Source organism: Carlito syrichta, unplaced genomic scaffold (assembly GCF_000164805.1).
Source record: "Carlito syrichta isolate Samal-C Ts95f unplaced genomic scaffold, Tarsius_syrichta-2.0.1 Scaffold309435, whole genome shotgun sequence".
Classification (NCBI taxonomy): Eukaryota; Metazoa; Chordata; class Mammalia; order Primates; family Tarsiidae; genus Carlito; species Carlito syrichta.
In genome coordinates this window covers 281,967-292,490 of record NW_007253531.1, presented here as the reverse complement: position 1 = coordinate 292,490, position 10,524 = coordinate 281,967, and the positions used below count along the sequence as shown (strand labels likewise).

At 41.5% G+C, this 10,524-nt stretch overlaps 1 protein-coding gene across 1 annotated transcript in view; it reads left to right on the top strand.

Annotated features, from left to right (window-relative positions):
* Positions 1-5,810: 5,810 nt before the first annotated feature.
* Positions 5,811-10,524, top strand: part of SLU7 (SLU7 homolog, splicing factor) — a 16,477-nt gene continuing 11,763 nt past the window's right edge. The window contains exons 1-3 of the mRNA XM_008067243.1: positions 5,811-5,933; positions 9,110-9,294; positions 10,249-10,402. Of these exons, the coding sequence (XP_008065434.1) occupies positions 9,125-9,294; positions 10,249-10,402 (324 nt within the window). The 5' untranslated portion in view covers positions 5,811-5,933; positions 9,110-9,124. The remainder of the gene's footprint in view (positions 5,934-9,109; positions 9,295-10,248; positions 10,403-10,524) is intronic.

Here is a 10,524-nt window from a genome sequence, read left to right as displayed (position 1 = left end):
AACGGCACCCTCCCGGTTTAAACCACAACTCGCGGCCCCATTGGTTCGTCCGCCCAGGAAGCAGGATCATGGGGGCGGGGTCTCCAAACAGAACCAATAGGCGGAACCCAAGCAGCCAAGGCTCCGCCCCCAACACGCTTTCTCTCAAAGTTTGAGGCATGTTTCCTAGGGAGAAAAACAATTAAAATCGTGTAATATTCAAAACTCCTGGGTGGCTTTTTTTTTTTTTTTTTTGACTCTCCATATTATTTAGCTGTATGAACTGAGGCACCGAACCAATAATGCTGCTTTACTGCTTTAAGGTCTTTTTTATTCAAATGGCTCTGTAGAAAGAATTGAAAATAAGTAGAAATAAATATTGTAGAAATATCGGGAGAAACAACCAATATTGGGCCTAGAAAATACTAGCAGAGTTTAAAATTAAGAAGAAACTGAATCTCGCATGTTCTCACTCATAAGTGGGCCCTGAACATTAATCACATTCGCACAAGGGAAGGATTGGCAGTCGCTGGGCACTGCTAGGGGAGGGAGGGAGGAGGGTAGGGGAACACTAACAACACAAAGGGTACCTGGTCCTATACCAAGGAGAGTAAGGACCAGTTAGAAGCCCAAACTTCACCTGCATGCAGCCTACTTATGTTGTTAATCCTTGCTTGTATCGCACCACTCTACAATAAAATGTAATACAAAAGAAAAAAATAAATAAGAAGAAATATTCCCAGCAATGGTGCGCTCTGAAAAAAGAGAGAAGAATAAAAATTTTCAAAAGAAAAACAATAAAATTAATAAGAAATGTAAGTACAGATCAAACAGCAGTGTTTGAGTCATTCTGTTATGCTTGTGATTAAGAATGGATTGATTATTCCCTAATCAAAAGACTATCCTCAACACTTCAGGCTAGGATAATATTTCTTTTTGGGGTGGCAAAAGCATTTTTATGATACTAGGATATGATTCATTCTTTCCCAAGTGTACAGTAAGTTTATCCAGAAGTAACACAGTAAATAATATCATAAGAGACTGAATACAGGGTCGTGTGGGGTGGCTTATGCCTACGATCCCAGCAATTTGGGAAGCTGAGGTGAGAGGATTGCCTGACCAACGGGTAGGAGACCAGCCTGGGCAATTTGATGAGACCTCATCTCCATAATAAATCAAGAAAAATTAACCAGACGTAGTGGCACGTGCCTATAGTTCCAGCTACTTGGAAGGCTGAGATGGAAGGATCACCTGAGTCCAGCAGGTCGAGGCTGCGGTGGCCATGAGCATGTCACTGCCCTCCAGCCAGCCTGGGCTACAGAATGAGAGACTCCAACTCAAAAAAACAAAAAACAAAACAAAACAAAGAGACTGAATGCAGAAGCAAATTGGAGAATCTGGTGTCTTCCATTAAGCCAAACCTTAGAGATTTGCAGAAATATAAAACAATGCCACTCTTCTCACTAAATATTTTTTGTTTTGGAAAATAGCTATTTATGTTATATGTGAGCATGTGTGTGGGGGGTGGTAATTCTCTGGGAATGGAGCTTTGATGGGAGCTCCAAGCCCTTTCTCCTCCTTCCATTTTGCTAATCTGCTGGTTTTCACTGGTGCGAGAGCTGGTGAGAGGGGATAGGGATGGGGCACATAAAATGCCACAAGGCAAGCATCTTCTAACCAAGATCCACCATTTTTCTTGAATAAATGTGCCTCAGATTTTTTTTTCTTAGAGACAGGGTCTCACTCTGTCTCCCAGGTTGAAGTGCAATGGTACCATCATAGCTCATTGATCATAGCTTACTGTGTTACTGACACAAGCTCGGCCACTCATTGCCCACAGCCAAGTTCAACAGACCAGAGATGGTGGAAGGAAAGTGACTTTATTCCAAAAGCTGGCAGGAGGAGAAATGGCCAGGCTCATGCCTCAAGGAAATCATTTCTGGGATAAAGTTTCTATTACAGCATTATAAATCTGTCACTTTCTTAGGAACAAAGCGATGATCTTAATTAGTACATAATTCACTTTTCCCTTAAACTCCTATCAATAGTGATTTATTTTAAACCTCCAACATCTCAACAACATACACATTTATCAAAGCTGCCTGGAAGGGCTTGGCCAGAGAATAGGAGATCAGAGGAATAATAAAGATATAGAAAAAGAATTCCAATTTCCCAGATATGAGAAGAAATTGTGCTTGAAAAAGTTGATGGCCTTATCCTATTTCTATAGTAAATGGGAATCTACTGAACAAAAAGGAATAAATTCAAAACATCAACACCTGTGTCATTCAAACATCCCACAGGTTGCCATATGCATTTTAAAATGCAGATAAATTGGGAGAAAAGAGTTAACCCCATATTACTCTTTCACAAAAGGTTTAGCACTACACCTAGCATAGGCATGATTCTCAATATATGCCAGTTCATCATCTCTTCTCCCCTGGCATTTCAGGACCAAAACTGATTGAATGACTCATTCATTCAACAAATATTTACTGAATAACTATTAAATGTTGGACACTATGTTAAGCATCAAGAAGAAAAAATCCTAAAAAAGAGGGAAGACAAAAAAATGCATATCCTTATTGTCTCCTCCCCATCCTCTTTCCCTTATCCCCAACCCTTATTTTCTCCCTGTATCTCCTATGGACTTTCACATCTCCATATTATATTATCAGCACACAAAAGTGTTACTTTTTGAGACTAAATCTGTACAACATCTACAGATTCCAAGTAGGGATTTTCCATCTACAAAGGTTTAGGTGTGCAAGATTTAATCTCTTTAGAACAAGATTTCCCCTTTTCTTTGACCAACAGAAAGCATGGTTTCTACCAAGAGAATGCAGCAGTTGTAAACCATAATCACCCTTGTAACAGGCTAAAAAGTGACCATTTTGGTTATTTAAAATAACCAAAATAAAAATTTTAAAAGGTTATTTTCGTAGTTAAGACCAAGCTGAACTATTCTTAACCATTACTGGGGATACCCAACTGCTAAACGACCATCACTCATAACAGCACCTAGTCCCTAGTTAACTAGATTCTCCCAAGCCTGCTTTACAAACAACAGCCCATCCAGAACCAATCCCTTCTTTCCTAGACCCTCCTCAGAACCCTCCAGATGGACCCTAAATCTTACAACTGCTTGAGCTTAAAGTACACATTTTTTTTTCTTCTTCTCTGCCCCCTTCCCACCCCCCTTCACTACCCTCTGGATGTAACCCTGCTTCTTTTGTGTTGGCATGGCCTTGCACACTGGTTTGGAAAGCCAGTTTGTCTAACAAGCTGGCACTGGAGAAAACAGCTCCCCATGAGAAATGAAAAAGCTACACGTCTTTGAAAAGACCTTCAAGAGATAAAAGACTCAACGGAAACTCCTTAAACCCCTTAATCTATATTCATTTCTTTAAACGTACATCTCTTTTGTGGTATTCAGTTTAAATTCATGTCATGTAATAATTAGGGCATATATGAACTAGAACTGGCTATTATATAACTAAACAGAAAGGTTCAGTTTGGGGTTATTTTAAAAAACAAGATTGGCCAGGTACGGTGGCTCAGCCTGTAATCCCAGACTTTGGGAGGTTGAGGCAAGAGGATTGCCTGAACCCAGGGTTTGAGACCAGCCTGGGCAACTTTGTGATACCTCGTCTCTACAATAAATCACAAAAACTAGCTGGGTGTGGTGGCGTGCGTCTGTAGTTCCAATTACTTGAAAGACTAAGGTGGAAGGATGGCCTTAGTCCAGCAGGTCTAGACTGCGATGGCCGTGAGCCTGCCACTGCACTCCAGCCTGGGTGACAAGAGTGAGACTCCAACTCAAAAAAACAAAAACAAAAACAAGACTAATGTAGTCTAGATATTGCTTTATGCCAATAGGTGCTGAAAAGACTAAACGCTGATTAAAAAGAACCCTGGATATGGTCATGAGACAACAGACACTGCTGATCAATAATTGAAGTAGATAAGACATTGCCTGTTTTAGCAATAAATACTGAACGTAAAACTTGCCTTGGTGAACAGATTTTTTTGGTCAACACCAGAACCTGTTCCCTGATTTCTGGTTTTCAGAATAAATGCCTATTGCCTCTCAGTCTCTCTTTGATTGGCTGTGAGAAATAGCAGCTGATCGACTGAAAGAACCATAACACCCTCTCTTTGAACAACCACTCTTTTCTTACTAATGATGCCCTCAGACCAGCTTTGCTATTCTTAACCATTACTGGGGATACCCAACTGCTAAACGACCATCACTCATAACAGCACCTAGTCCCTAGTTAACTAGATTCTCCCAAGCCTGCTTTACAAACAGCAGCCCATCCAGAACCAATCCCTTCTTTCCTAGACCCTCCTCAGAACCCTCCAGATGGACCCTAAATCTTACAACAGATTCATCCCTCTTGTCCTGTGCATTCTGTGATTCCTCTGGGAGATGTGCTGTCTGATTTATGCCTGGTGGTTTTGACTAATTAGGCCTCAGCACTCTAAAGCAAATTTCAAGAATTTTTTTTTCAGGTGAAAAACAATTCTGAGTTATCCATAGACCTACTCACTCAGACTAGTCTCTGACTCTATTCCTTAATCTACTGTAAATCTAAATCAAAATTAATATTTTATATAAAATCAAAACTAATATTTACATTCCTAAACTCCAGGAAGCTAGGTGCTGGAGGGCTCACGCCTGTAATCCAAGCACTTTTGAGAGGCTGAGGCAGGAGGACTGCCTGAGCCCAGGAGTTCGAGAATGGCCTGGGCAACATCACAAGACTTCATCTCTACAAAATGTCCAAAAAAGTAGTCGGGCATGGTAACACACACCTGTAGTCCCAGTTTCTTGGGAGACTGAGGCTGGAGGATAGCCGGAGCCCAGGAGGTTGAGGCTGCAATGAAACGGATGAACCGTGATTGTGCCACTGCACTCCAGCCTGACTGATACAGTGAGATTCCCACGGTGGGGGCAGGGGGAGATAAAAAGTCATGCCTTTATTAATTTAGGCTTGGGGGTGAGTGAAGGGCTATGGAGTATAAAAGCTGAGTAAATTACACTGTCGCGGAGCAAATTTTTGCGGTGAATACACTGACTCGTTCCTTGATTCCATGGTATCAGAACAAACACCCATTTATCCCAGTTTCTGCCTTTCTTCTCCATTGGCTTCAAGGTATAGCAATCGATTTATCGGATCACAATTCCTGAAAACATGCCTTATGTTTTCATAGTTCCTGGCATTCCTTTCAGAGCAACTTTTAAAAACTATAATATATTTGAATAATTATTTTAGTGTCGTTCTCACCCTGTATGATGTAAATGCAAGGAGAGTGTGTTCACATCCCCAGCGTGTTACACAGCCTGACTACTCATTAGAAGTGTAACCGGTTTTTTAGTTACTACCTCACGAACTTCCCCATTAATTTCATAGTCCTCTAGTGAGGCTTAAGCTCCTGTCTGTTCTGGGTAGTAATTTTTTAAAAAAAATTTTTTTTTTAATTTTTTTGGCAGAGCAGGGGCTGGAGAAGGTGGTTTTCGCTTTGTTGCCCATGATTGGTCTTGATCTTCTGGCTTCAAGTGATCCTCCTGTCTCGGCCTCCTAAAATGCTGGTATTAGAGGCATGAATCACTACCCCGGCCCTTTTTGTTTGGTTGTTTTATTTTTTTAACGTTCTAAAATTCTGCGATTTTGAAAGAAACAAAGAGCTCACAAGCACAAACGAAACTCTAGAGGCCCCTCAACCTTCACCCTCCTTACCTGACTAGGTAATAAGCACAAAATGCAGTTCGAGATCTCGCGATACCCACAACGCAGCCGAGCCTGAGCCCCAGAGAGTTCTTAGTGCGCATGTGTGGGCATCCGGAAGTTACCGCAGAGCTGCCGGAAGAGGCCGAAAACCAGAAGTAAATATTTCACTGTTGGCTTCGTTTTTGTCGGATGGTTTTGGGATCAGCTGCAGTAGCCTAAGTAAGAGATTATTCATTTCGGGCGAAGGGGAGTGGGGAAACCTCATAAAACGGGTCGAAGTCTCCTAATTGTGAGATGTATGCTCACGGAGGTCATGAACCCCAGACTGAGGAGGGACCGGGGACTCAGAAGTCGCTGTCCTGGGACGCAGGCGGAGTGTTCGTACCCTGTTGGACCGAGCCTGTGTCTTTAGGGAAAGAGTCAGGGTGACAGTGTGTCCCCTCTTTCGCAGTGGTTTTAAAGTGCGCCTCGGAGAGCTTGACTTCTCCCCGGACTGAGAGCGGCAAAAGCCGTTTCCAGTACCCAAGGTGACGGATTTTGTTTCTTCACCAGAAAAAAAAATCTTTGAGCTTCAGATTTTTCCCCTTAAGGCTGATCTTACTTTACTGCGGTGTTATGAGCGTTAAATGAAATCGTCTGCGTAGAGCACTAAGTAGGAGCTATTATTGTTTTTACCTGGAGATGAGGCATGGCAAACTCAAGAAATGATAGCTGATTTAATTAAGGTGATTACATTTACCGTTGTTCACCCTCACTTCACAGTGTGCTTAGGTCGTCATCTGTTCATCGATGCATCTGTGGAGGTTTTCCATGGGTCACACACGGAAGAGAACAGGTTTGAGCAGCGGCCTAGACCTCCCTGCTGTTGAGTTTTTCTCGTTGGGAAAGAGCTTATATAAAAGCTCAGTATCCGCAGGGAGCATGGTCTGTTGGAGGAACTACAAGAAGAGAAGTAAGGGTATAGGATACTTGTAATGGTGAGGCTGGAAGGTAGGCAGGAGCTAGACCAGGATGGATGGACCATGCAGGTGTGTTAAAAAGATGTTGGTTTTTAGGATAAGATAGATTAGATCCCATTAGAGCTGCATTATTTAGTATGACAGTTATTAGCCACTTGTGGCTATTGAGACTGGAAATATGGCTAATCCAAATAAGTGAAAAATCTTTATCAGCCTTTAAAGATTGACTTGATTTTTTTTTTCAGATTTATTGAAATTATAATATATTGGATATATTGAGCTAAAATATATATATTTTTTGAGTTGGAGTCTCACTCTTGTCGGGCCCAGGCCGGAGTGCAGTAGCACACTCATGGTCATCACAGCCTTGAACTGCTGGTCTCAGGCAATCCTTCTGCCTCAGCTATCCTACAGGCAAGCACTACCATGCCCGGCTAATTTTTTGATTTATTATAGACATTAGGTCTCACCAAGTTGCCCAGGCTGATCTCGAACCCCCAGGCTCAGGCAATCCTCTCACCTCAGCCTCCCAAAGTGCTGACATTACAGGCTGAGCCACCACGCCCAGCCTGACCTAAAATCTTGTAAAAGGAATTTTACCTGTTTCATTTTACTTCTTTAATGTGGCTTGGAAAACTTATTATATATGATGCAGTGTTAGATTTGTGATGGTACTGCATTAGAGAGTTTGAAGCTTTGGCAGTGGAACATAATAAGATCAAATTTGTAGCTAGGCTCGGTGGCTCAGGCTGTAATCCCATGCCTTGGGAGGCTGAGGTGAGTGGATTGCCTGAGCCCGTGGGTTCGAGACCTGCCTGGGCAACTTGGTGAGGCCTCATCTCTACAATAAATCAAAAAATTAGCCGAATGTGGTAGTGGGCACCTCTAGTTCTGGCTACTTGGAAGGCTGAGATGGAAGGATCGCCGGAGCCCAGCAGGTGGAGGCTGCAGTGGCCGGGAGTGGCCACTGCACTCCAGTCTGGGTGACAGAGTGAGACTCCAATTAAAAAATATATATATATTTTTGTGCTTTTAAAAATCTCCACTGCAGTGTGGAGAATTGTTTGGAGGGAATCAGAGGAGACTAGAAAGTAGGAAAAAGTAATAACTTACACTAATATGGTCGCATTGAGAGGGGAAAGAAGTAAATCCATTTGAATGAAAATTTTTTTTTTTTTGAGTTGGAATCTCACTCTTTCGCCCAGACTGGAGTGCAGTGACCGCTCCTGGCCACTGCAGCCTCGACCTGCTGGGCTCTGGCGATCCTTCTGCCTCAGCCTTCCAAGTAGCTGGAACTACAGGCACACGCTACCACACCCGGGTAGTTTTTTTGATTTATTGTAGAAATGAGGTCTCACCAAGTTGCTCAGGCTGATCTTAAATCCCTGGGCTCAGGCAATCCTTTTGCCTCGGACTCCCAAATTGCTGGGATTACAGGCTGAGTCACTGTGCCCCAAAAGTAACAATTTTTAGTGATGTAAGTGGTATAGGGATAAGCTGAAACACTTATGTAAAAGATGGATGATGGTGTCTTTCACCAAGGTAGGGAACAGTGGAAGGAGACTACATTTCAGAGGGGAGATGATGAGTTTGAATTAAGATGTGTTGAGTTTTGGTGTTTCTGATATCTAAATGGAGATGTCAAGTAAGCAACCGAATATATGCATTTGAAGCTGAAGATGAAGACTCGAGTAGAGAAATTAATTGGAGAGCTAACAGTAGAGTATTGTGGCTATTGAAGCCTTGGAAATAGATGGACTTATCCAATGGTACAGTTTAGAGTAGTAAAAAACAGCACTGACTGAGCCTTGGGAATCCAACAGTAAATAATTGGGCAAATGTGATGACAAGAGGAACAGCAAGAGAGATGCAGGAAAAACCAAGCGAATGTAGTGTCAAGGAAGCCAAGAGATAAGGACATAGCCAAAACAGAACTGGAGAATGTCCACTGGACTTGGCACATTGATCCTGGATAACTTAGTGGTAACTCTTTACATTGGTAGGGAGTAGAAGCTAAATGAGAGTGAGAATGAAAGTAGACCGTGAGGAAATAGACAACGAAATGAATATAGATGACTCTTGAGATCTTTGGTGTTGGAGCGGGCAGAGGTGGAATCCTGTTTCTCTCACTAAGAGTTACTGTGGTAGAAAAGTTTGAGACATACATAGAAAGGCATTCAGGAATGTGCATATGGAGAAAGAGTCCTTTGAAATCTTAAATGTGTGTATGTCTCCATTGGTAAGCAGAGTTGAGGGAGAAATGGACGTTGGATTAGGGAATAGAAAGTATCCTTACAGATACTATGAAAGATTAAAGCCTTATGAAACCTTATGTATACCCCACAGTATATGTTATTAGGTTGTATTTTTGGTTTCAGTCATGAACTCATGAAGGCCTACTTTTGACCATAAATTTGATTCATTTTTTTTTCTTAGAGGAGCCAGGTAGCCATGTCAGCTGCAGTTACAGATGCAGTTAATGCTTCACCCCTGCCGGGGTCCAAAGAAATGAGTTTGGAGGAACCAAAGAAGATGACCAGAGAGGACTGGAGAAAGAAGAAGGAGCTAGAGGAACAGCGAAAATTGGGCAATGCTCCTGCAGAAGTTGATGAAGAAGGAAAGTAAGTAATTTTTGTATGATCTGTTCATTCAAAATTAAAATTCATGTCTACTTAATCAATTTATCATCCTTTGTTTTGAGAGGAAACTATCTGTACCATTTACATCATTTTGTTTTTATTATTTGATCAAACTAATATGAATACAGTTAAATAATGGACCAGGTGTGGTGGCTCACATCTGTAATTTTAGCACTTTGGGGAGCTAAGCGCCGGGAGAATTTCTTAGGGTCGGGAATTCAAGACCAACCTGGGCAGCAGAAAGCATCTCCTTCAAAAAAATACACAATTAGCCTGGCATGATGTCATGAGCCTGTAGTCCCAGCTATTCGGGAGGCTGAGGTGGGAGGATTGCATGAGCCTAGGAGTTCTAGGCTGCAGTGAGATATTATCATACCACTGCACTCTTGTCTGGGCAACCGAGGAAGACCCTATCTCTGAAATCATCATCATCATCACCATCATCATCTTCATTATCTTGAGAGTAATCAAATAATGTGGAAGGCAGATAATGAGCAGCAACAGTTCTCTTCCACCCTTCCCACACCTGGCCTGCTCTACAGAAGTGGCTGCTTTTAAATTCTTCTATTTTGAGTTTTTGTGGTTGTTATTTTCACATCTCTTAATGATAATACATAATTATTTTGTCATTTGACTCTCAGCTTTATCTGAACTGAGACTTCTTACTCTGCTAGAAGATTTAGATCACTGACATGTCTTCCTTCCTCTCTCCTCCTCTTTCAGTTTTATCCCTCTCCTTAGTTTTTTAGTTGGAAATGTTTTCACTGTAAAATAAATGAGTTCTTTATTTGTAATTGTTCTTTGTTATAGAGATAGCAGTCATATTTTCTTTGCCCTCCCACTACAATATTTCTATTCTTAGATTCTGCACAGGCTACCTTTGTAATTGTAATATTGATTCTTTATTCTTAAAAACTTTAAAAATTTTTATTACAGAGACATCAACCCTCACATTCCTCAGTATATTTCTTCAGTGCCATGGTATATTGATCCATCAAAAAGACCTACTTTAAAGCACCAGAGACCACAACCAGAGAAGCAGAAGCAGTTCAGCTCATCTGGAGAATGGTACAAGAGGGGTGTCAAAGAGGTAAGTAGGTAACCTGTATATATCCTTATGGATATGGAGATTTCATTTTAAGAACTTATGTAAAACCTTTGATGCAACACTATATGAAGTAGAAACAGATTTTATATATATATATATATATA